Here is a 27616-nt window from a genome sequence, read left to right on the forward strand (position 1 = left end):
AATGTATAAAATTTTGATAAAATAAAATATTTAAAAATGACATTGTTGCCATCATTGTTTACCTTAATATTGTTATTATATATTGTTATTTCGTGATAAATATGTGATAAATAAAAATCTTCAACAATTTACGTGGTCACTTTCTTTCTTGTTACCACGTCATTTAATTGTAAATTTCGCAATTATTAAACAGCCAAAACCTAACCTTGTTGAGATAACACTTGAAAAAATACTCTGATGTAGAAATCGAAATCAGAATAAGTTTGTCATACCACTGTAAAATTTTTACGTTCCTTTGATTATAAGTGTTGTTTCGTTTAAATAAACAATTTTAGACTAATTTATAATATTTTATTTTAACGGACTTATCCAACATGATTAAAAGGTTAGATATACTGTAATTAATCTCATATTTTTCAAATATTTCCATCTATTATAGCTTGCGACCTACTTTATTTAGTATTAGAAACATTAATAATGTTGCTCGAACACTTAGCAGCTCCCATAATAATAATTATGAAAACAAGTACAAATCTTATCATAAGTCTCCTAGCCATTATGTTTTAGTAGGAACAGGTTTGGCCACATTTATTGGATTCCATATTTATGGTAAATTAACTACCATGGTAGTTCTTTGATAATTTTTTACATGTACATTTAAATTTTAGATATAAATAAAAACAGAGTTCATGCTGAGGCTAATATTGAAGAAAATGATGTTGGTAAGTGGAAGGAAAACTTGCCAACTTATACTGCCAAGGAAGTTTCACAACATACTGACAAGTAAATAATCCATGAGTTAATTAAGTTTTTTAATAATCTTGTAAATTTCAGTAAAATTGGAATTTGGGTAACATACAAAGAAGGAGTTTATGATGTGACCAATTTTGTAAATGAACATCCTGGAGGTGACCAGATAATGATAGCAGCAGGCAGCTCAGTAGAACCTTTCTGGTTGTTGTATGGCATACATAAAAATCCGCATGTTTTTAAAATATTAGAATCATTAAGAATAGGTATTGACACTTTTAGATTGATTAAGGGGCACACCTAGTGTGATGACCTAAAAAAAAGTGATTTTTAGGATTTTATTTTAAAGAATACTACTGCATCAAATGTTTTAAATTTTAATGGACACATTTGTGAATAAATAATCAATATGCAGAAAAATTTTCAAATGAAAATAATTAATTAACAAAAAGACTGTTGTAGTTCTTTTTCGAGATGATTGACCCTCTTGAGGCATTGGCTTAACTCCTTTTAATCTGATACCCATAAGACGGATCACAGCTACTAAACGTATAGACGAATAAAAATACGTTTGAAATAAATAGTACTTCAAATGTATTTTGAGAACTTGCATAATTAGTTACATGTTTTACATATCACTAAATGCTAATTGCATAAAATACTGACGCAAACTGAATAATATCCATGAGTTGGATCAATCAAAATATTTTCATCATCACAGTCTGAACAATAACACTAGTGGGTCCCATAGTAAACGAAACTTTCTGTTGAGCAGCCACTCTTTAGAAGGCTGTAATTCAAAAACTATTTGAGATAATTATTTAAAATTGTTGAAGCTTTTTTATAATTTTTTAGTTTTTTAAAATTTCACACAAGGTGTCATCCTTAATCAATTAATCATTAGTTTTATTAAGTTTAACAACATAAGTAAATTTTCACCAATAATTATTTTTTCAATATTAAAATTATAATTTAAAATATGGCGAATGCGCAAGTTTCAAACAAAATTAGTTGATAAAAGTAATATAACATATTTGTTCAATTGCAGGTAACTTATCAAAATCAGATGATGTTTCTCTCACACAAGACATGTCTGACCCTTATGCAAAGGAACCTTTAAGACATACTGCCTTAAATCCAGCCAGTAAAAAACCATTCAATGCAGAAACATCACCCGCCTTATTAGTTGAAAATTTCATAACACCAAAGTAAGTTGCTTTAGCAAACAACGTTATATGTATATAGATTAGGGCGGGAAAAAAAATCGACTACTACTATTTCCGACACTGAAAAATTGGTTCATAGACATTTTTAAAAAATGCTCTCCAAAGATGAGTTCTTAATTTTAATAGGAAGGTCCTCCTCATCTCAGTTTTCCATTTTTTCTTTAGTCTCTTATGACAAAATCCATATCTCGCCATTTCTATTTATATTGGAAATTAAATGCTCTACAAAAACCATTTTTTCATAACTCCAACCGTTTGCAAGATATCGGTGGTCAAAGTTTGAAGAATTCAATAAAAATTTCTTTACATTTATTTCTTAAGCTGTAGGTAACTAAATATTATAAATTGCTCAATATTTTATGTAGAAATTCGATAATAAATTACGATTTATCATTAACACTGAATTTAATCTAAAATATATTTTGAAGAAATGTTTCAATAAGAAATTATACAAATACATTAATTTATTAATAAAAAATTTGTTTAAATATTTCATCAAAGAAATATAAATAGGAAATTAAATGCTCTACAAAAAAGATCTCCTGTGGTTAACCATTTAGAAGATATTCGCATTCGAATCCTAATGCGTAGATTTTAATAGTTTGTTTAAAGAAATATTTTAAATTTATCTATGTTTAAGTCATTTTGAAGTCAATTTTGAAAATATTTATAAAGATTTGAAAAAAAAAAAACAAAAATCTTTTGTTTCGAATATATTTCTTTCTAATCAGTTTTTTAACAATATTTTTTTACATAATTTTGTACTTACCACAATTTAGTATTGTAATTTATTATTTTTCAAAAGGTTTATTTAAAGTGTAACTCAAATTTTTTCCACAAAATTTATAATTGAATATTTTTGTTTGGGGAATTTGAAAATTTCAAATGTTTGTAGTTCTGTTTTACATAAGTTCCTGAGCTTATGTCTTCTTATATATAACTATAACCAAATAATTAACAGTTGTATTTTAATATATTTAATAATATTTCTTAAATAAAAGACTTTATTTTTTCTTAAATAGATGAATTATTTCAAAATGATGACTGAAATTGTTAAATTTAAAATTTTTATTAAAAAACTATTAAAATCAGGTTGCAGTACGCATGCGAATCTTCTAAACTACTTCTAACTACAAGAGACATTTTTTGAAGAGTGTTTAATTTCCTACAAAGATATATGTTGGCCATTTTATAATATTCATTTGTCTATGAGTTATAAATGTGTTTTTTGCCATATGTAACTGAAGAAAAAATGGAAAAGTAAGATGAGGAGAACTTTCCTATTAAAATTAAGAGCTCCTCTTTGAAGAGCGATTTTTTTGGCCCACCTTATTATAGATAATATTATTTGTTTAACAGCGAATTGTTTTACGTCCGAAACCATTTACCTGTACCTGACATAAACCCAGATACATACGAACTAGAAATCGAAATCGAAGGAAAAGGATCGAAAATTTTCACACTGGACGAATTGAAAAAACTGCCTTCGAAAACGATCACTTCGACCATAATGTGTGCCGGTAACAGAAGAAGTGAAATGACTCAAGTAAACTTAAGATAAATCATATTTGGAAGCGCGGCTGTAACGAAAAATTTTAGGTAAAACCAGTTAAAGGCTTGAACTGGGGACCTGCAGCTATTGGAAACGCAAAGTTTACTGGCGTGCCTTTGCGAGACGTTTTAAGATTGGCCGGCTTGACCGAGAAAGACGAGGAGAAGAACAACCATGTTTTGGTTAGTTAAGTTGTTTAAAATTTGATATCTATTACAGTTGTTTAGTTTGAAGGTGAGGATATGGATGCGACGGGCAGCACTTATGGGGCGTCAATACCAATTTGGAAGGCGCTGGACAAACGTGGGGATGTACTCCTGGCATATGAAATGAATGGTGTCCCAATTCCTAGAGATCATGGCTTCCCTGTACGGGTTATTGTCCCCGGGGTTGTAGGAGCCAGAAATGTGAAGTGGTTAAGTAGGTTACTTAAATAAAGTAAAATAATTATAACTTTTTGTTAACGTATTAATAATCCTTTAATTGTAGCTAAGGTAATCGTCTCGGAGAAAGAAAGTGATTCCCACTGGCAGCAAAACGACTATAAGGGTTTCTCGCCGAGTACCGATTGGGACACTGTTGACTTCACAAAATCACCTGCCATTCAAGAGTTGCCAGTAATATCGGCTATTTGTAAACCCCTCGATTGCGAAATTGTTAAAGCGGTAGATGGCTACATCACAGTTAAAGGTAGACTACGATGAACGTATACAATGTTCAATATTTATTTTTTGATTTTGTAAGGGTATGCATGGTCTGGTGGTGGACAAAAAATCGTGAGGGTAGACGTGACTGGTGATCAAGGCAAAACATGGCACGTAGCTAATTTACTGCAGGACTCTGCGCAACCTCCCCAACATTGGAGTTGGACGTTATGGACAGTGAAAATACCTGTGGATAAAAATACCAAAATGGTTAGTAAATCTGCCAATTTGATTTTCGAATTTTTAATTTTAATTATTAATAATATGTAGGTTGAATTGTGGGCCAAGGCGGTGGACTCCTCTTACAATACTCAACCTGAAACATTTGAGAACATTTGGAATCTTCGTGGTGTATTGAGCAACGCCTATCATAGGATTCGAGTTAAAGTGATACACTGAGTACGTTTGTTATGATTGTTAAATGGTAAATATTGTTATCAGCAAGTTATATCTATGTTTTAACATTTATTATTATCTATGTACTATTATTAACACAATCGGGCACTTTTTATATATAGTGGGTATTGTTTACAATAAAAATGATAATTCATACTTTTTAATATACTTTGTAGTTTCTTTTCAATTATTTTTATAAAAAAGTCTTTGTTACACAAATACCTTTCTATTTGAATATTAATAATGATTTTTCAGGAACATTAATATGAGAAATGTATGTATTGTGTAATATGATGCTATCTGTGAAAAATTGTTTGTTCAATATTCAATACAGCTTTGTATATATACACTATATAAATTGTGATTTAGATTATTTTGTTGACATTGAAATGTTCCTTATTAATTAGTAAGATATTTAAAAGAAATTCGATAATAAGATACGATTTATTATTAATACTGAATTAATTTTGGAGAAATGTTTCAATAAGAAATTATACAAATACATTAATTTACTAATAAGAAAATTGTTTAAATATTTCATCAAAAAAATATAAATATTTCTAAAATTGTAAATCTAAAATAAATAATTTATTATATTATTTATTACGAAATACGTATATCAATAAATTCTTTGTTAACAAGATTATAATATAAATGTTTTCATTTAAAACAATCTACAATTGCTTAACTTGATTTATTTAATTGGTTTTAAAAGTTTGTTTGCTGAAAACAATGGGCTTGTAAAATATAATTTATGTAATTTATTGAAGCATTTTATGATTTAACTAACCATTTGCATATATTTTCTTGGTAAATTTTCAACGTCTCTTTCAACCTTGGCCTTCGAAATTAGTAAACAATCGAACGAATCAACGATTTTCAGCACGTCCAACGAAATTTTGGCACTTAAGCATGTGTCGAATTTTCCTGCAACAATTTTAAACAAACATCACACACCGAAGAATAGGTCCGGTTCAATCGTTGGTTCATTAAACGGGAACGATGCATTGAACCGTTTTGCGGCTGGCACAATGAACCATTATGATTTGTTTAACTAATTGCGGCAACGCCAAAACTGCAATATAAATTTAGGTGATCCCCGTAATTAATTTCAGTTTTAATCACCTGCCGACAATGACAACTTCCGCGCAGTGTTCCATCCATTGATTGTTGATCGTGCAGTGTAGTTTTGGCGATTGAACGGGTAATTTTGTTAGACAACGGTACTTGTCCGAAAGTAAACCACGTCTGATTATTCTTTGTTTACTATACGTTTGAAATTAAAACGGATTTGGCGATTTGAGGTCATTAATTTGGTTACTCACAAATAATGTAACACTTTCGTTAAATAGAACGAATTTATTAAATTATTCTATCTTATCAATTATAATATGAGATTGGTATTTACTTAATAACATATATTGAGTCAATATTATAATTAACTTTCGCATTTAATATGATAAAAGAATATTATATTTATATTTAGTGAATTTTTTGTACATTGCCTATAGTTTGGCCCATTTGAAAGCGAAACTCCCTTATAAAATTTGATTTTTTTGCCCGATTTTGACATGCAAATTAAGGAAATCACTAGTCAATTTTTTATAGCAAATTTAATTACACTACTGGATTAAACACCCCCTGATATGGGTGTATACCAAATTAGATATAAAATGCATATTTTGATAAATATTATATTTATATTTAGTAAACTTTTTGGAAATTTTATTTTTTGTCCGATTCTAACAATTTTTTTAATTGTAGAGCATCAAAATATGTTTTATAAACAAAATATTACTCCTTTTGGCCTCAAACCAAAACTTATTGGTTATTTTTTTAGTGAAATGAAAATTAAAGAATACTACTACCCAATTTTTTATAACAAATATATCTACATCACTAGATGAAGGATTCCCTGAAATTGGTATATACCAAATTTCATAAAAAAATGTGTATTCATAATTCTGTGGAAAAATTAAAAAACATATCCTTATTGAATTTAGTTTTTTTTTAATTAAGTAGTCTATGAAATAAATTGACAAAAATTATTCATAAAAAGAATATGATTTTTTATGTTTTTACAGAATTATGAATATGTATTTTTTATCAAATTTGGTATATACCCATTTGAGGGGATAGTTAATCCTGTGGTGCAGTTAAATTTTGTATAAAAAATTTTCTAGTATGGTGTCTTCACCTTTCATACCTAAAAATTATCCTGTAGATTTTGGTTTTGGGCCAAAAAAAATGACATTTTGTCATTATTAAACACTCTAGTAAAATATTTTTTAAGAAGAAACACTCATACCGTATAAATTAACGATTCATTAAAAGTGGACAAAGAAAGTTCTTTTTTGTAACTCACGTACATTAAAAATTTTTTATTTAATTTTAATTGTTAAAAAACAGTTTTTATGCTTAACTGTAGGAAAATTAATATTAAATAATAATTTTAATAACGGTTAAATTGTATTCTTATTTTTTAGAAAACCTATAAAACTTGTTGCCTCATTATTAACAATACATGGACTATTTGCATTGTTATTTATGGTTGCATAAAATTTCTTAATATCATTTAGCTATAAAACTCATTCTCTTTTATGCGCACAAATCTCATGAAAAGCAATGATGTCTTTAATGGACTATTAAACCGGTAATATTTAGCAATTATACCATAAAAATTAACCTACTTACTAATCGAATTTTTGGTTCACATCGAGAGCAAATCTAGACGTTTCCGGATGTAGCTACTTCCTATGTTATGTTTCCAGTGCATAAATATTATGCATCCAATGAAAGTTGTCATTGAAATTTGCAACAACAGTGACATGAATTCCGAATTACGAAATTTTTATGACGCAATTAATTTGTTGCTTTAAACGGATAAAACAACAAAATTAATGATAAAATTCTTGAAAAAACCCATTTTGACCATACGTTAAGACGACATCGCATATAATTACAAAATAATTTTAATTATTACGATGTGAAAATGAATTATTCAGGAATATAATTTTACTATTAACTAATGCGATTATTTTATGGGTAATTACCTCCCCCTCCATGAACAAATAGTAATGATTATGGTCTTATGAATATAAATGTTAAAAAATATCATTAAAATATAATTATATTATTTTTAGATTTAAAAAAAAATGTTCAATTCTGAAATTTATTATAACAAATAGGAAATGTATTGCAAAATTTTATTCAACAAAAATGCGTTTAATTTAAGGTTGTTCATTCAAATTAGTTCCTAGTAGAAAATGTGAACTAATTAGATATTAAATTATTCAAATTATTTCCATCATTAACTATTATTTTTCTCATTGTGTTGTTTATAAAAAACAATTTACTTGCGTATTTTATGATAAGTAAATTACTAAAATTTTACATATTAAAATTATGAGTATGTTTGATTTAAATATACTATATCTTAGTATTGGCTAAAACTTATTTATTGGAACAGGAACGTGATCAAAAAATGTTAAGGAAACTTTATAAGAAAAATTAATATAAACTAATGATTTTTCCTATCAAAAAATTTCGATCTTATGTAAAATTGACCGGTCAATCACCCTCTTCAGCTGCGACATAGTTAATTCACTCAATAGAGAAAACTGATTCTTATTCACATGGCGTAACTAAAAAATCCAATCACTACAGAAAGCTATAATTTTACAAAACCACACAAAAATGAATTTAAATTACCTCTATAAGTGCAAAAATGGAAATTATGCTAATTTTAGGATCTACCCTGTAAAGCAATAAAATCCTATAATGTCTATCTGTATTAATTTTGCATATAAATCCCGGAAATGCGGAACAACACAGGTAAAATCTACACTCCCCTAAACAGCGAAATTATGCAAATCCGCCCGACAAAGCCGAAAACCATATAAAAGTTTGAACGGCAACAGTTGTCCGCATTACAACGCGCCCCGCTAATCCACAGAATACCTATACATATTAGGCAAATTGATCCAATTTTCCACGAACTGGTGTAACATCTTGCTCCGAATTCGTGCACAAATCGCCAATTACGCGTCTGTGTATTACTTTATTAGTTGTCGGCACTTCACTTTCACCGGGCGCATCTGTCTTCACCCATCAAATCCCGCCGTTTAGATCTCGCAGTGAAAGTGAAACAGTGACTTGTGTGATGTTTGGCGTGGTTTACTTTTTTTGAAATTGTACAGTGCTAATCGACGTTCAGTTTTCCTATCGCCAGTATTAACAATGAATTAAACACAACAGGCGAATAATAGCGACTGACTGCGGAATAATTAATTGTTTGCAGTAACACCAGTTTAGTGCGGATACGATGCAGATCGTCAAGTTCTTGCCGGTCCTGATCGTCGTGTTCAACATCATCTGGATATGTCACACAAGGGAGATCCATCACGTACGTATGGCACGTGCTAGGCGTAAACTTGTTTTTATGTACCGCATTTAATTTTCAGATCGGCAAAATCATGGATATACATCAGGAATTGTTTCAGTAAGTACGATTTTATAAAGTGCCGGATTTATCATTATTCTAGACACAAATAAAACGCTGTTGGATTTTCATTTGTACGTGACAATGTAAACAAAATAGTGCAATCGGGTGGTTGTACACAGATTTCCTCTACATTAGAACGTTGCACACATCTTGTTTTTATTTATGCATTACATAATAAGTAACACAACAGGTATTTAGTTCGATGGACCACGAAAATCATTAAAGTTTACCAAGTGTCCGTAATTTCTTACGAATTACTACTCAGCAACAAAAATATCTTGAAAACAACACTTCGACTAATTATTAATTTCACGCTCAATTAAAGGAATTATTTCGCTTTTATGACCGATTCATTTTTAGTGAGACTATGCTTAATCACGTAATTAAAATCATGAGGTTTAATATCAATTTTCGGTCGATTGGAAAAGTAAACCATCTATAAAAATGATATAAATATCCATAAATTAAAATAATTAATTTTAATGATTCTTCGAAAACAACTATATAATATAGACAAAACGAAACATCAGTCATTATTCTTAATAACCAGCTAAAACTCGTATAATTATTTAAATGTACAATAGGTTTATTTATTTAGTTTTTTTGTAATTCTGGCAGTTAAATTCGCATTATTGATATGCTGACTTTCCAAAATGTTACATCATCAGCACAGTTTAACAGGCAAGTTTGTTTTGAAAATGCCAATTTGCAAACGGCCTGAAGGCACAAAATATAAACTGTTTTAAAACCGCACATTTAATAACAATATAATTATGTAACTTTTTAATAGATATATTCTGCGGTTAGAAAATTTGTAGAACAGGTCAAGAACAATTAGGTATGCAAGAAATATTAGGAATATTAGTCAATATTTATAATTATAACTTTTTGTTAACGTATTAATAATCCTTTAATTGTAGCTAAGGTAATCGTCTCGGAGAAAGAAAGTGATTCCCACTGGCAGCAAAACGACTATAAGGGTTTCTCGCCGAGTACCGATTGGGACACTGTTGACTTCACAAAATCACCTGCCATTCAAGAGTTGCCAGTAATATCGGCTATTTGTAAACCCCTCGATTGCGAAATTGTTAAAGCGGTAGATGGCTACATCACAGTTAAAGGTAGACTACGATGAACGTATACAATGTTCAATATTTATTTTTTGATTTTGTAAGGGTATGCATGGTCTGGTGGTGGACAAAAAATCGTGAGGGTAGACGTGACTGGTGATCAAGGCAAAACATGGCACGTAGCTAATTTACTGCAGGACTCTGCGCAACCTCCCCAACATTGGAGTTGGACGTTATGGACAGTGAAAATACCTGTGGATAAAAATACCAAAATGGTTAGTAAATCTGCCAATTTGATTTTCGAATTTTTAATTTTAATTATTAATAATATGTAGGTTGAATTGTGGGCCAAGGCGGTGGACTCCTCTTACAATACTCAACCTGAAACATTTGAGAACATTTGGAATCTTCGTGGTGTATTGAGCAACGCCTATCATAGGATTCGAGTTAAAGTGATACACTGAGTACGTTTGTTATGATTGTTAAATGGTAAATATTGTTATCAGCAAGTTATATCTATGTTTTAACATTTATTATTATCTATGTACTATTATTAACACAATCGGGCACTTTTTATATATAGTGGGTATTGTTTACAATAAAAATGATAATTCATACTTTTTAATATACTTTGTAGTTTCTTTTCAATTATTTTTATAAAAAAGTCTTTGTTACACAAATACCTTTCTATTTGAATATTAATAATGATTTTTCAGGAACATTAATATGAGAAATGTATGTATTGTGTAATATGATGCTATCTGTGAAAAATTGTTTGTTCAATATTCAATACAGCTTTGTATATATACACTATATAAATTGTGATTTAGATTATTTTGTTGACATTGAAATGTTCCTTATTAATTAGTAAGATATTTAAAAGAAATTCGATAATAAGATACGATTTATTATTAATACTGAATTAATTTTGGAGAAATGTTTCAATAAGAAATTATACAAATACATTAATTTACTAATAAGAAAATTGTTTAAATATTTCATCAAAAAAATATAAATATTTCTAAAATTGTAAATCTAAAATAAATAATTTATTATATTATTTATTACGAAATACGTATATCAATAAATTCTTTGTTAACAAGATTATAATATAAATGTTTTCATTTAAAACAATCTACAATTGCTTAACTTGATTTATTTAATTGGTTTTAAAAGTTTGTTTGCTGAAAACAATGGGCTTGTAAAATATAATTTATGTAATTTATTGAAGCATTTTATGATTTAACTAACCATTTGCATATATTTTCTTGGTAAATTTTCAACGTCTCTTTCAACCTTGGCCTTCGAAATTAGTAAACAATCGAACGAATCAACGATTTTCAGCACGTCCAACGAAATTTTGGCACTTAAGCATGTGTCGAATTTTCCTGCAACAATTTTAAACAAACATCACACACCGAAGAATAGGTCCGGTTCAATCGTTGGTTCATTAAACGGGAACGATGCATTGAACCGTTTTGCGGCTGGCACAATGAACCATTATGATTTGTTTAACTAATTGCGGCAACGCCAAAACTGCAATATAAATTTAGGTGATCCCCGTAATTAATTTCAGTTTTAATCACCTGCCGACAATGACAACTTCCGCGCAGTGTTCCATCCATTGATTGTTGATCGTGCAGTGTAGTTTTGGCGATTGAACGGGTAATTTTGTTAGACAACGGTACTTGTCCGAAAGTAAACCACGTCTGATTATTCTTTGTTTACTATACGTTTGAAATTAAAACGGATTTGGCGATTTGAGGTCATTAATTTGGTTACTCACAAATAATGTAACACTTTCGTTAAATAGAACGAATTTATTAAATTATTCTATCTTATCAATTATAATATGAGATTGGTATTTACTTAATAACATATATTGAGTCAATATTATAATTAACTTTCGCATTTAATATGATAAAAGAATATTATATTTATATTTAGTGAATTTTTTGTACATTGCCTATAGTTTGGCCCATTTGAAAGCGAAACTCCCTTATAAAATTTGATTTTTTTGCCCGATTTTGACATGCAAATTAAGGAAATCACTAGTCAATTTTTTATAGCAAATTTAATTACACTACTGGATTAAACACCCCCTGATATGGGTGTATACCAAATTAGATATAAAATGCATATTTTGATAAATATTATATTTATATTTAGTAAACTTTTTGGAAATTTTATTTTTTGTCCGATTCTAACAATTTTTTTAATTGTAGAGCATCAAAATATGTTTTATAAACAAAATATTACTCCTTTTGGCCTCAAACCAAAACTTATTGGTTATTTTTTTAGTGAAATGAAAATTAAAGAATACTACTACCCAATTTTTTATAACAAATATATCTACATCACTAGATGAAGGATTCCCTGAAATTGGTATATACCAAATTTCATAAAAAAATGTGTATTCATAATTCTGTGGAAAAATTAAAAAACATATCCTTATTGAATTTAGTTTTTTTTTAATTAAGTAGTCTATGAAATAAATTGACAAAAATTATTATTACTCTAATATTCTAGAGTATTAAAGTATAGACTAATTGATCAAAAAACAAATTCATAAAAAGAATATGATTTTTTATGTTTTTACAGAATTATGAATATGTATTTTTTATCAAATTTGGTATATACCCATTTGAGGGGATAGTTAATCCTGTGGTGCAGTTAAATTTTGTATAAAAAATTTTCTAGTATGGTGTCTTCACCTTTCATACCTAAAAATTATCCTGTAGATTTTGGTTTTGGGCCAAAAAAAATGACATTTTGTCATTATTAAACACTCTAGTAAAATATTTTTTAAGAAGAAACACTCATACCGTATAAATTAACGATTCATTAAAAGTGGACAAAGAAAGTTCTTTTTTGTAACTCACGTACATTAAAAATTTTTTATTTAATTTTAATTGTTAAAAAACAGTTTTTATGCTTAACTGTAGGAAAATTAATATTAAATAATAATTTTAATAACGGTTAAATTGTATTCTTATTTTTTAGAAAACCTATAAAACTTGTTGCCTCATTATTAACAATACATGGACTATTTGCATTGTTATTTATGGTTGCATAAAATTTCTTAATATCATTTAGCTATAAAACTCATTCTCTTTTATGCGCACAAATCTCATGAAAAGCAATGATGTCTTTAATGGACTATTAAACCGGTAATATTTAGCAATTATACCATAAAAATTAACCTACTTACTAATCGAATTTTTGGTTCACATCGAGAGCAAATCTAGACGTTTCCGGATGTAGCTACTTCCTATGTTATGTTTCCAGTGCATAAATATTATGCATCCAATGAAAGTTGTCATTGAAATTTGCAACAACAGTGACATGAATTCCGAATTACGAAATTTTTATGACGCAATTAATTTGTTGCTTTAAACGGATAAAACAACAAAATTAATGATAAAATTCTTGAAAAAACCCATTTTGACCATACGTTAAGACGACATCGCATATAATTACAAAATAATTTTAATTATTACGATGTGAAAATGAATTATTCAGGAATATAATTTTACTATTAACTAATGCGATTATTTTATGGGTAATTACCTCCCCCTCCATGAACAAATAGTAATGATTATGGTCTTATGAATATAAATGTTAAAAAATATCATTAAAATATAATTATATTATTTTTAGATTTAAAAAAAAATGTTCAATTCTGAAATTTATTATAACAAATAGGAAATGTATTGCAAAATTTTATTCAACAAAAATGCGTTTAATTTAAGGTTGTTCATTCAAATTAGTTCCTAGTAGAAAATGTGAACTAATTAGATATTAAATTATTCAAATTATTTCCATCATTAACTATTATTTTTCTCATTGTGTTGTTTATAAAAAACAATTTACTTGCGTATTTTATGATAAGTAAATTACTAAAATTTTACATATTAAAATTATGAGTATGTTTGATTTAAATATACTATATCTTAGTATTGGCTAAAACTTATTTATTGGAACAGGAACGTGATCAAAAAATGTTAAGGAAACTTTATAAGAAAAATTAATATAAACTAATGATTTTTCCTATCAAAAAATTTCGATCTTATGTAAAATTGACCGGTCAATCACCCTCTTCAGCTGCGACATAGTTAATTCACTCAATAGAGAAAACTGATTCTTATTCACATGGCGTAACTAAAAAATCCAATCACTACAGAAAGCTATAATTTTACAAAACCACACAAAAATGAATTTAAATTACCTCTATAAGTGCAAAAATGGAAATTATGCTAATTTTAGGATCTACCCTGTAAAGCAATAAAATCCTATAATGTCTATCTGTATTAATTTTGCATATAAATCCCGGAAATGCGGAACAACACAGGTAAAATCTACACTCCCCTAAACAGCGAAATTATGCAAATCCGCCCGACAAAGCCGAAAACCATATAAAAGTTTGAACGGCAACAGTTGTCCGCATTACAACGCGCCCCGCTAATCCACAGAATACCTATACATATTAGGCAAATTGATCCAATTTTCCACGAACTGGTGTAACATCTTGCTCCGAATTCGTGCACAAATCGCCAATTACGCGTCTGTGTATTACTTTATTAGTTGTCGGCACTTCACTTTCACCGGGCGCATCTGTCTTCACCCATCAAATCCCGCCGTTTAGATCTCGCAGTGAAAGTGAAACAGTGACTTGTGTGATGTTTGGCGTGGTTTACTTTTTTTGAAATTGTACAGTGCTAATCGACGTTCAGTTTTCCTATCGCCAGTATTAACAATGAATTAAACACAACAGGCGAATAATAGCGACTGACTGCGGAATAATTAATTGTTTGCAGTAACACCAGTTTAGTGCGGATACGATGCAGATCGTCAAGTTCTTGCCGGTCCTGATCGTCGTGTTCAACATCATCTGGATATGTCACACAAGGGAGATCCATCACGTACGTATGGCACGTGCTAGGCGTAAACTTGTTTTTATGTACCGCATTTAATTTTCAGATCGGCAAAATCATGGATATACATCAGGAATTGTTTCAGTAAGTACGATTTTATAAAGTGCCGGATTTATCATTATTCTAGACACAAATAAAACGCTGTTGGATTTTCATTTGTACGTGACAATGTAAACAAAATAGTGCAATCGGGTGGTTGTACACAGATTTCCTCTACATTAGAACGTTGCACACATCTTGTTTTTATTTATGCATTACATAATAAGTAACACAACAGGTATTTAGTTCGATGGACCACGAAAATCATTAAAGTTTACCAAGTGTCCGTAATTTCTTACGAATTACTACTCAGCAACAAAAATATCTTGAAAACAACACTTCGACTAATTATTAATTTCACGCTCAATTAAAGGAATTATTTCGCTTTTATGACCGATTCATTTTTAGTGAGACTATGCTTAATCACGTAATTAAAATCATGAGGTTTAATATCAATTTTCGGTCGATTGGAAAAGTAAACCATCTATAAAAATGATATAAATATCCATAAATTAAAATAATTAATTTTAATGATTCTTCGAAAACAACTATATAATATAGACAAAACGAAACATCAGTCATTATTCTTAATAACCAGCTAAAACTCGTATAATTATTTAAATGTACAATAGGTTTATTTATTTAGTTTTTTTGTAATTCTGGCAGTTAAATTCGCATTATTGATATGCTGACTTTCCAAAATGTTACATCATCAGCACAGTTTAACAGGCAAGTTTGTTTTGAAAATGCCAATTTGCAAACGGCCTGAAGGCACAAAATATAAACTGTTTTAAAACCGCACATTTAATAACAATATAATTATGTAACTTTTTAATAGATATATTCTGCGGTTAGAAAATTTGTAGAACAGGTCAAGAACAATTAGGTATGCAAGAAATATTAGGAATATTAGTCAATATTTTAAAAAAAATGTCTAAAGATTTTCGAGGATATATGTTATTAATAATAATATTTTATGTAAGTTTCTCTGCGTATCAATTTCCTTAATAAACTAATTGAAGTAATTGTTATGGTTGTTGCCAGGCATGTTCTTGTATAATTTATTAACTAATAATTAATTGTTGTTACACAAAGGTGAGAATATGAAATAGCCACTTATAATGCAATTCGCTTCACACTTTACCGATTTAAATAATTTCTAAAAGATTAAAAATCTACCACATTTAATTTTCTTAATATCAAATATATCAAAACGAGCTCACCGCTGAAATTTTAATAAAATTATATTTTTTAAAAAATAGAAAATCAATTTAATGTTTAAAATTTTATTAACAATAAATGGATACACCAGACTTAAACTATGTCTATCCTAACATTATATACACATATGAATGATTCTCCCACCGGTAAAGTCATTGACTAGTTTTTACAAAAAAAAATATTGCATTTGTAGAAAAGTAAGAAAAAATCCCATTACAATCTGTTATGGAACCTAAAATAATTCGAAAGTAAAATTAAATAGTTACATTAGTTACTCTAAATTATATTTTCCTTATAGATCTAGCACACGAAATGCTACAATTTATCGTAACGAAGGAGTTTCAGGAATGTTACTTAAACCCCTGTATATCCTACTGTCTATAACTCCTTAACTATATTATACAAAAACATTTAATCCCAGTTACATTTTATGTAAAGTTGTACTTGATACCACCATGAGGGTGGTTTTGTTATCAGACCATTGCATCTCTGAGACGGGGCATCAAACAATAGTACCTGGAACAAGATATCTCTAGTTACTTTACAAAGAAAAATTTGAAGAAACTACATGACAAATATATATTATTCAAATAATTTATCAATATAGGTTAAGTGGAGTTATGTTGTTACTGGCTTAAATTAAATTAATAACCCAAAGACATTTGAGTTGGCTTAAGCTTCCAAAATACAAAGCGCGTATCCCAGATACTACTGTTCTTACTACACAATTTCGGTAATAAACAAAACATTAATTTATTATTAAAACACCAATTCCTATAATTCTACTCCACGTTTTTATATATGAAACTGAGTAGGTGACATTTAACATTTTAATATTACTTAAACACAATGGTACACTTACTATCAGGTATTAGTATCATCCGCGCCCTCGTTCCTCTACTAGGACTTGTTTGGATTAAGGGAAGCGTAGATAGGTGCGGCCTTAGCCTTCGCCAATTCTGATGCATTCTTGGCGGCGTCTTTCAACTTGGTAGCCGCCGTAACTGTGGCGTAAGTCGATGGAATTGTGTGTTGGGCAGGAAACAAGTTCGATAGGACGTAATTGAAACCACCCGCCTGAAATAAAATTAATCGAATTTATCCAAATTAAAAAAAAACATTACATATTAATAGAGATTAAACTATTTATTAAAAATAACATTTGAAAAGTAATTACTTAATTATTCTGTGAAGTAAAATTTTTATTGCATTTGCATTTGATAGAGTCTGTTATTTATTTTTGAATGTATATCTATATTTATCCCATTTTATTGTTTTAAGCTAAAGCTAAAAGATATTCGATTTAAAATTAAATGTTTACAATCCTAAAACTGATATGGTTTCAAGGCTAATTGTTTTGTAATACACCTAATTGATAAGAAAAATGAACAAAAATTTATAAACATATTTTTTAATTCATGATTGTATTGAATACTCACCATTTTATTGCAGTTCTTCTTAAATCTCTCATAGCCAAAAGCACAAATAGCTCTACTGAATCCCCTAACTTGTGAATCAATCCAGGCAGTCCTTAATGCTACAGTTTTGCCAGGATGTTCTTCACTCTCTTTATACACAACCTTTTCAGTGACACTCTGGAATATTCAGAAAAAATTAAAATCTATTATTAGTTCTGATCTATTTATAACCAGAAATGCAAGTCAATTGCATAATATTTACTTAATGGGAACTGTGTCAAGTTTCATTAAAGTTTTGCTATTGTTAGGCCGACAAACTGGCCGATCGACGCAATTGGAACTTGTTTGCTCATTATCATAGGAATGTTTTGTTTACTAGCTTACCATCACTTTAGCATATCCAAGGTTTCTTGTATAGGTAATGAGCACTTTGTTCTTTGGATCGACGATCGATTCCTCAACGATATTGACATGTTTGGCAGTGATAAAGCGCTCAGCCCATTTCGGAATCGAATTCGTTTTGCTCAACAGGCGCTTCGAAAACAGCCTTCCTGCCCTGATTTCCCTTTGGACGGTGTCTTCCGTCAACACATGTTTGCTAGAGTACAAAGTCCCGATTTGACGAAGAGCCGGGAAATTTTATAAAAATCACATACCTGTTGGGGTTGGGATAGCGTTTCCAGAATCCTTGAGCCACCTGCTCCCACGAGTAATTGAAAATTGTTGTTTGTTCGAAGAATCGCGGCATGTTTTTTTGATTATGTCGTCCTTGTGACAGACTCGTTCGCTGGATTTATGTAACACTCGTGTACACTTGAATTTTACATGATACGGAGGTTTATTGTTGCACGTGAAGAGACATTCTGCCACGCTTTATGACAAAAATTGCAACAATAATAACAACTGTCAAGACTGTGAGATCTACTCGAGTCGACTGACATAACCTTGTAGGGAACAGGCCTCACCCCTGTTGTTACGTGACCAACGTCACATATTCCAGTTTCCATCCTCTTTTTTGTGAATATTTAGTTTGTTAATTTTTACGGATTGTTAACTTTTGTTAATTGTTGTTTCATTGACTTTGAAAAAAAAAATGAAACAAAAATGTTCATATTGAAAGATAATCAATATTTTATCAAGTGATACATTTGTTTCCTATTATAAGTACAAGGTCCCATGGTGTAATGGTTAGCACTCTGGACTCTGAATCCAGCGATCCGAGTTCAAATCTCGGTGGGACCTGATCTCTTTTTCATTTTTTTTTACAAGTAAATAAGGGAATATGACTTTATTTTATTGAAAACTGATTTAATAAACATTTTTATTTAATTTAAAATATTATTTTTGGTATCTTTCATTTGCTTTATTATTATTATTTATATTCTTTACTGATGATTTAGACACCGTGTCAAGCACAAAAAGGTGCGAGTTTAATTTGTTTTCTATACAATAATTATACATCTATCTTCATAGTATAAAGTCTATGATCGCCATTAGAATTTTTAATAAGAATACATTTCTTATATAATGACTAATTAATACTTAAAAGTTAATACAAATTTAAAATTATTCTCAATATTTTTATTACACGGACGCAAACAGTTACGTGTACAATTATTATCAGGTGTTTTCATCGTTGCATTAAGAGATGTCAAACTCATGTAAACACCCATCATTTGCAAGTTTAGATTTATTGTAAATTCCGAATAAATTCTGAATGCACTATTTACGAAGTAGTAGATTACTTGTACGAATTACAAGCAATCAAATTCGATCAAGTATATGCCTTATCAGGTAACATGTGAGGTTATGAGAAAAGTAAAACTAATTAATTAATATTTTCGCAGCACCTTGGGAGCCGATAAAAAACCCAGAACCACTATGGATAGTCCCATATTGAGGCGGATCGACAATATCACCAAGTCCAAAGAGGACAAAAGATGCTACAGGGGTTTGGAGTTGAAAAATCACATGAAAATTCTTCTGGTTAGTGATCCAACTACAGACAAATCAGCGGCTGCGATGGATGTTAATGTTGGTATGTAAATCTGAGTGATGTTTTGAAGTGCACCAGTGCTAATGTTTTGTGTGTTATAGGATACTTGAGTGATCCGAAGGAAGTTTTGGGTTTGGCTCATTTCTGTGAACATATGCTGTTTTTGGGTACCAAAAAGTACCCTAATGAGAACGACTATAACAAATTTTTAAGTGAACATGGTGGCAGTAGTAATGCAGCAACTTATCCTGATCATACCCTATATTATTTTGATATAGTACCTGAGCATTTGAGTAATGCACTTGATAGATTTTCACAATTTTTTATATCACCCCTGTTTACTGAGAGTGCTACGGAAAGAGAAATTAATGCTGTGAACTCTGAGCATGAAAAGAACATCCCAAGTGATGTCTGGAGGATGGACCAATTGGATAAGCATACATCTAAAAAGGATCATCCATATAACACTTTTGGAACAGGTATGCATGGTTATTATAAAACTTTAATAATTAATCATAATATATCTATTTGTACCATGTTTGTTTTATTGTTTTTATAAAATAATGATATAAATGTACTGATTTACTTACAGGTAATAAGTATACCCTTGAGGAACTTACAAAGCAAAACAATATAAATGTGAGAGATGAACTCTTAAAATTCCATGACAAATGGTACTCTTCAAACATTATGTGTTTAGCAGTACTGGGAAAAGGTATTCAATAAAACACAATTAATTATTATTCAACTATAATACAACTGAATTTTAGAATCTCTGGATGAGCTGGAGGAAATGGTGACAGAATTGTTTGCAACAGTAGAAGATAAAAATGTTACTGCCCCTAGATGGGAGGAACATCCATTTGATGATGAACATTTCAAAACCTTAGTATACATATCCCCTGTTAAAGATGTAAGAAATCTTAACATAGTATTCCCCAGTGTTGATCTCACACCCTACTACAAGTCTGCGGTAAGTACTGTGTCATCAAAGGGTAAAAATTGTTGGCAATTTGGACTATTGCATAAGCATTTTGTTTGATTTGAACAGTTTCCTGGGATTACATTACCATAATTGAATGTTAGTTCACAGTTTTCTGGGATATCTTTGTTGGCAAATACATAAAGACCTGGTATTGTTGTATCAATGCGAATTATAACTAAATTACAATTTGGATCACAACTGTGGTTAATGTAGCGCCCAATGTTCCCATAATATGTGGGATCTATAAATGTTTTAACAGTTTTGTCTCCAAAATGTTCATTTAAACAAAACACATAGTTCATTTTTAATCTTGTCTTGTATGAATTAAACCTTTTTTTATATTCAAACTCATTGATTAATTCTCCAGCATATTCACAGATAAATGTACCTTTTTTAATATATTTATTTGTAAATAACCCCAATCCTTTGGAATCATTGCATTTCTTTACAGTCAGAAATGGATTTGGACCATATTGAACCAGTCGATTTCCACAAGTTACTGTGCATTTACAATTTAAACTACATTCATAGTTTGGTTTCAAGTCATTAAGTTCATTTAATGAATAAGTTGATAAATCGCTCCTGTCCACATAAGTATAAGAGAATCCGCTTCGATCCAAACACGCACATGACCCGTATTGACATTCAGATATACAATGGCAACCATCCAAATCTTTTTCATTTGCTTGTATTATTTCATCTGTAGGGATGCTCTTAGGGAAATAAATTAATTCATCTAAATCATGGTCGTAAATATCGACGAATTCCATTTTCTCTTTTAAGTAAACTTTGATCACAAACTATAGGTTAAACTTCTTCTTCCAAACAATAATTAAAATTCATTCTATTATATTGGTGGAAAATTTGTGCTACACTATTGAATGTTCTACAAGATTAATTAAATGTATATGATTTTAATTTACAAATAATGCAAATATAATGTAATCCAATATTACAAAAAATGTAATAGAGCTAAACTAAATAAAACTCATAAGACAATTTGAAGGAATAAGATACATAAAGGAGAAACAGAATAAGCGCACCTAAAAACATACTGACAAACTTTTCAAAATATGTCACAAATTAAATATTTTTGAGCCATATAAGTTACCTTTACAGCGCGATTTATTTAATAAACTCTGAGGTCGCTGTGAAAAGTAGTAAAGATGATTGTTAAAAGTAAAACGACCAAACTTATGTAAATTTATTTAAAATGAAATAGAATATGTGATTAAATAATCAGAGGAACAAAATAATAAATTATTACTAGAAAAAAGAGTAATTTTTACGTTTATTTGAAATAAAATAATTAATATATTCTATTTACCTAAAAAAATTTAAAAAAGCAATAATAATTCAGTTCTGACCATTAAAAGTAAAAATTTGTCTTGTAATAAAAATATTTTAATTTTTAAATTTTAAATATCATTATTAAAAACTAGTTGTTATATTTAATTTTAATATTAATCAGAAGATTTAATTAATTATTACTAATTTTTAATTTTAATAAATCATACATTTGTAGCCGGGACACTACATAAGCCATTTAATGGGACATGAAGGACCTGGAAGTATTTTATCTATATTGAAAGCCAGGGGTTGGTCGAACAATCTCGTTGCCGGCAACAGACCTGCCCCAAGAGGCATAGGTTTTTTCGGTATTGCTGTGGATCTCACAGAGGAAGGTATTGATCACGTGGATGATATCGTGAAACTTGTATTTCAGGTAAGTGGAGTCACATTTATAAACTAGGATTCGATTAACATGCGAATTTGCTTTCAGTATTTGAACATGTTGAAAGCTGAAGGGCCATTGAAATGGGTGCAAGAAGAAAACAGGGATATTGGCCTAATGTCCTTTAGATTTAAAGACAGAGAATCGCCTAGGGGCTATATCTCTGGTTTGGTTCACAATCTCCAGGAGTATCCAATGGAAGATATTCTTTCTGTACATTACATATTCACGGAGTGGGAACCGGAGTTGATTGAACAAATCTGGAACGAGTTTGTTCCTGATAAAGTTAGGTAAGTTGTGGACAAATCATAAATTGACTTTAATAATGATGACGTAATTTAGATTAGCGGTGATCGCCAAGAAATTCGAGAAAGAGTTAGATGAGGTGGAACCATGGTATGGAACTAAGTACAAGAAGATCAACATATCCGAGGACATTCTGCAAGACTGGCGCCAAGCCGGATTGTGTAACGAACTAAAAATACCGCCAAAGAACGAATTTATCCCCACCGACTTTGATTTGTATCCGATTGACAACGATGTAAGTTATAGAAATTTGTTAGTTCATTGCAGAAAAATAAATGTGTTTTAGGTAACTGAATATCCAGTAATTATTCAAGATACTGCCTTAAGCAGGATTTGGTTCAAACAAGATGACAAATTTTTATTGCCAAAAGCCAATGTCATGTTCGATTTTGTCAGGTACTTTAAATATAATGTTGTGACAAAATGTATACTGAATATGTATTTTTTAGCCCTCTGGCGTATTTAGATCCCATCAATTGTAATTTAACTCATATGCTGGTGCAATTGTTTAGAGATGCTCTCAATGAATATGCATATGCAGCTGAATGTGCAGGTCTCAGGTGGGAACTGCTGAATACCAAATATGGTCTTATTGTAAGTATACAACACTCATTAATATAATTATTCTATCTCCATTTCAATTTTAGCTTGCCATTGGTGGTTATAGTAACAAACAACATATTTTATTGGAAAAAGTGATAGAAAAACTAGTTAATTTTAAAATTGATCCCAAAAGATTCGCTATATACAAGGAAAATGTAAGTAGAATAAAAGTTGCTTTATTTTCAAAATTAACACAAATGTTTTTTTTTTAACAGTACATCAGAAATTTGAAGAACTTCTCAGCTGAACAACCCTACCAGCATGCTGTGTATTATTTGTCGGTCTTGTTGACGGAACATTCGTGGACCAAACAAGAGTTATTGGCAGCTACTGACCGTAAGTTAAAACTTAAACTCTAATTAATAACATTTTGGTAACATAATATTTTTAAAGAATTGACTATTGACAAACTGGAAGCCTTTATTCCGCAAATGCTATCAAAGATGCACATAGAATGTCTGGTGCACGGTAATGCCAATAAGGAAAAGGCTTTAAAACTTGCCCAGATTGTAGAGGATCATTTGACATCGGCTCTTAGCATGTCGCCTCTATTGCCTCGCCAGCTTTTGCTCAACAGAGAACTGAAACTGGAAGACGGATCTCACTATGTATACCAAGTTGAAAATAAGGTGCACAAGTCGTCCTGTATCGAATTGTACTATCAGTGTGGACTGCAGTCTAAGGAAAATAACATGAAATTAGAGTTATTCGCTCAGATTATTCAAGAGCCCTGCTTTAATATTCTCAGAACCAAGGTGAGTGTTTATTACAGCCAATTTTATGTCTTGCTTATCTGTTATATGTTTTAGGAACAATTAGGTTACATAGTTTTTAGCGGTATTAGACGTGCAAACGGTGTTCAGGGTTTAAGGATTATCGTGCAGTCTGACAGACACCCCGAATTTTTGGATACGAGGATAGAACAGTTTTTGGAGAGCATGCTCGTGAGTTTTTATTACCATTTTTATATTAAAAAATTCATAATAAAGTTATCATTATTTTTGTTTATGTGTGTTATATTTATAATGAATTCTCCACAGGAACATATTGAAAAAATGTCAGACCAAGAATTCGTGAGGCACAGGGATGCTTTGGCAGCTCAACGATTGGAAAAACCGAAACAGTTAACAGCTCAATCCAACCTGTACTGGACGGAAATCACTTCCCAGCAATACCACTTTGACAGAGCCAACACTGAAGTGGCCTATCTCAAAACCTTGACTAAGGAGGATGTCATAAACTTTTACAAGGTAACTTCTAATATCATGTTAAACATGCAGTCACTGACAATTTGTTGTTGCATTTTCCCAGAACATCCTAAAGGAGAATAGTCCGCATCGCAAAAAACTAGCTGTGCAAGTGGTGAGCAGCGCCGAGGGCGGAGCTGGCCTCCTCTCGGAAGCGGAGCGATTAGGCGACGCAAAACCACGGGATACTGAAACCCCACCAACCGTTATCGAAGATGTGACCGTGTTTAAGAGCACGCACGAAATGCATCCGCTGGTCCAACCCTACATCAACATCACACGCAAAGGTAATAAGTGCAAACTGTGACGGGCGCAGGAGGGCGGCGCCGCGACCGCCTAAGCCCATCCCCAGCCTGGGAGTATATGTGTGGGTTTGACGTTCGATCGCAGGTCGATAGAACGGGAAAACGACGGTCTCCTTGTCGTAATGAGGCTTTGTAGATTTAGTTTGATGATTTTACTGTCAGTTATGCAGCTACTTTCACTATTAATTTTAACTTATTTACTGATTTTAATCAGCAAGTAAATGCACACGTCTTTTTGATTTGTTTAATGACTTATTTTCACATATATAGAATCATTAAATGGTTAATTTAAGATTTGTATTTGTTATAAAATTGCAAAAATTTAAATTTTAATTTATAAAATTTTCATTTTTTTAAAGTATTTCTAGTTGGTTATGTGTATAGTCATTGACAGACATGCAATTACACCTTGTGTTCACCATTAATTGCAGTGCTTAAAGGTTCTATCTCTCAATAAAAGACTGCCCTTATCTTCCTCACAGACTGACAGTAGTAATAAACTGCAGGCAATTAGTCTTTTAAGGTGTAACTGCAGATCTGTCGCCGAATGTACATATAAATGTTGTAAAATAATTGTTTATTCTGCTACAGAATATTTGTCCTGTTCCTGTTGTATTGATTCAGTTCATTTAATATAGCAAATATTGTCTTAAATAATATAACTGTTATTCACCAATAATTAAGAATAATTTGTTTTATAATTCATTTATAATATTGTTTTTAAGAATTTGTTAAACCTTGTTATAACAAAGAGATCCTCTAATAAATGTTTAGGAATTTAAAATGCATTTCAAATTCGAAATTTTTACAAATATTTATTGTAATGCACTTAAAACGAGGCTAGTTTAGGTATTTCCTGGAGTTTGTACAATTCATGTTTGTGTGAAACATACAAATTTTATATTCAAAACTCGCAGTTCAGCACGAACATTATTTTAGTCAATTTGAAATAATAATTAGTGTAAATATTGAATAAATTGTATAGATGTTAAATAATTGAACTGTAAATGTGTGACTTATCTTCTAAACTAGAAGAGTTTTGTGTATATTTTTGTTGAAAAATTTATTTGAGATATCTGTGTTTTTGTACTTAAGAAATGTTATGAAATATAAAACAATTCGTTAAGACACAGGAATGCAATGGTTGTTTTTTTACTACCCAACTTCATTAAATTTTCTTTGTAGATGACTCAAGAATAGAATGCAAGGATCTAACAAAATAAACCAGTTTTCTACAGTATGTATATAATTACATAAATATATAAGGAAATAAATGTAAGTATGTAGGTATATTTATGTAACAAGATCTATGAATTTAAATATATTTCTAATTTTATTATTAAGCGGTTTTTATAGGAGTACTTTTCTTCGGTCAGTGTGGATGCTGACACAGTATACATTTCAAGTGTAGGCGTAATTTTACCCAGTATCCCTGAAATTATATGGTCATGTCCAAGCTGGTCCATTATAAATATTTTGTGTTCCTTAACGAAGCTATTACTTTCAGGTCTTAATTGGATTGCAACATTATTAGTTCCCATATAATGAGGATAAAATTGTATGTGAAGTGTATGACCTAAAATAAATTTTATAATTAAAAATTTAACTAATTTAAAATAAAGTATTTGGATAGTTTACTTTTTTTGATAAATATGTACGGAACAATATTTGAAACTATTTTTATAAATAGTATAATATTTAAAAATACCTAAAACTAGCATGTATGGACTAACAATGTACATGTTCCATTTTGCTAGTATACTGGTTAGTTGCTCAACTTTCCAATAATATGTGTATATATCTCCTGTTGATGTTTTGGAAACAGTATCGTTAAACTTTTCTATTTCTTCAAATAGCGAAATAACTTCCGAGTTATGTAAACTTTTAGTCTCTTTCGAAACATCATTGGAATTTTCGAAATAGTCATAATCGTTCAATTTAAATGGAATTTTGTAACCGTTGTATTCAAAAATGTTTCTCAATTCGTCAAATCCTTTTTGAATTTTAGTTTGTAATTGATTCATAAAAATAATTAGTTGACCTAAAATCAGATGTATACATATTAAATGGGTAAAAATGGTTAATTCGAAAGATTAAGACTGCTTGAAAGCATATTTTACTTACTTGACGTACAAACACCTTTTAGTTCCCTTGTAATTGTGGCATTAGCAGAGGCTACAATTTCATTGGAAACAATGTTACACACAGCGTGTTGTGTTTCGGAAGCATTATGATGAATTGGATTTTCCGTTGTTTTAACTAAAATATGACCAAAAAATAAATTGACCTATACACTACTATATTTTTACCAGGTATATAAAAGCCTTCAATTACTCCAAGGCAACACAAAATAATCGTAATGCACATCTTTATACTAACACAGAAGAATTGGAGTACTAATTGTGGCAAGTTTGTATTTAATTTGGAATTGGGATGAGGTGCCAAGAGTTTTTCACTCTGTTGCCTCATAATTAAACTGTCAGCTCTGAATTTTATATCCTATTTAAAATGTGGCAATCCACCTAAATTAAGAGTGTCCCAATATTTGTTTTTCAATGTTGTAAAACTAGTAAATAACTATTTTTGAAATAGATTTAAGTATTCATATTAAATAAAACAAAATGT

At 30.1% G+C, this 27616-nt stretch overlaps 5 protein-coding genes and 1 non-coding gene across 12 annotated transcripts; 3 read left to right on the forward strand and 3 right to left on the reverse strand.

The window, feature by feature from the left end:
• Positions 1-85: 85 nt before the first annotated feature.
• Positions 86-10831, forward strand: LOC109596495 (sulfite oxidase, mitochondrial). Of its 2 annotated transcripts, none has more exons than XM_049965285.1 (11): positions 86-385; positions 440-609; positions 669-783; positions 835-1016; positions 1799-1958; positions 3336-3522; positions 3576-3710; positions 3756-3948; positions 4018-4218; positions 4273-4442; positions 10538-10831. In XM_049965285.1, exons 1-11 carry the CDS (start codon positions 375-377, stop codon positions 10664-10666), a joined length of 1653 nt encoding a protein of 550 aa, XP_049821242.1. In that variant the 5' UTR covers positions 86-374; the 3' UTR covers positions 10667-10831. The 2 variants fall into 2 exon arrangements, with proteins under 2 accessions (XP_049821242.1, XP_019867605.2); XM_020012046.2 differs by lacking the exon at positions 10538-10831 and adding an exon at positions 4503-4796.
• On the forward strand, positions 8925-26624 carry LOC109605259 (insulin-degrading enzyme). Of its 6 annotated transcripts, none has more exons than XR_007547588.1 (19): positions 15020-15124; positions 15183-15220; positions 19662-19852; positions 19912-20289; positions 20403-20525; positions 20581-20783; positions 22321-22521; positions 22579-22820; positions 22873-23071; positions 23123-23232; positions 23286-23430; positions 23484-23594; positions 23655-23775; positions 23833-24194; positions 24249-24383; positions 24480-24689; positions 24751-24973; positions 26177-26266; positions 26348-26624. XR_007547588.1 is itself a non-coding variant. In XM_049965283.1 (18 exons), the coding sequence occupies exons 1-18, from the start codon at positions 8953-8955 to the stop codon at positions 26212-26214; spliced, it is 3111 nt and encodes a 1036-aa protein (XP_049821240.1). In that variant the 5' UTR covers positions 8925-8952; the 3' UTR covers positions 26215-26327. The 6 variants fall into 6 exon arrangements, 4 of the variants coding, with proteins under 4 accessions (XP_049821240.1, XP_049821241.1, XP_049821239.1 ...); XR_007547589.1 differs by having other exon boundaries at positions 26499-26624; XM_049965283.1 differs by lacking the exons at positions 15020-15124; positions 15183-15220; positions 26348-26624 and adding exons at positions 8925-9033; positions 9092-9129 and having other exon boundaries at positions 26177-26327.
• On the reverse strand, positions 16446-18750 carry LOC109605257 (protein preli-like). The gene is made up of 5 exons (XM_020021825.2): positions 18471-18750; positions 18199-18412; positions 17836-17991; positions 17259-17473; positions 16446-16912 (listed from the first exon to the last, which is right to left on the reverse strand). The coding sequence occupies exons 1-4, from the start codon at positions 18560-18562 to the stop codon at positions 17297-17299; spliced, it is 639 nt and encodes a 212-aa protein (XP_019877384.1). The 5' UTR covers positions 18563-18750; the 3' UTR covers positions 16446-16912; positions 17259-17296.
• Trnaq-cug (transfer RNA glutamine (anticodon CUG)) lies at positions 18985-19056 on the forward strand. Its single transcript has one exon. It is a non-coding gene; the product is annotated as a tRNA-Gln (tRNA).
• LOC109605261 (probable histone-lysine N-methyltransferase set-23) lies at positions 20544-21803 on the reverse strand. Its single transcript, XM_020021828.2, has one exon. The coding sequence runs from the start codon at positions 21563-21565 to the stop codon at positions 20771-20773; it is 795 nt and encodes a 264-aa protein (XP_019877387.1). The 5' UTR covers positions 21566-21803; the 3' UTR covers positions 20544-20770.
• Positions 26262-27521, reverse strand: LOC126265036 (uncharacterized). The gene is made up of 4 exons (XM_049965286.1): positions 27301-27521; positions 27116-27250; positions 26700-27032; positions 26262-26567 (listed from the first exon to the last, which is right to left on the reverse strand). Exons 1-4 carry the CDS (start codon positions 27458-27460, stop codon positions 26299-26301), a joined length of 897 nt encoding a protein of 298 aa, XP_049821243.1. The 5' UTR covers positions 27461-27521; the 3' UTR covers positions 26262-26298.
• Between the last annotated feature and the right edge of the window lie 95 nt (positions 27522-27616).

Source organism: Aethina tumida, chromosome 3, assembly GCF_024364675.1.
Source record: "Aethina tumida isolate Nest 87 chromosome 3, icAetTumi1.1, whole genome shotgun sequence".
NCBI classification, from domain to species: Eukaryota; Metazoa; Arthropoda; class Insecta; order Coleoptera; family Nitidulidae; genus Aethina; species Aethina tumida.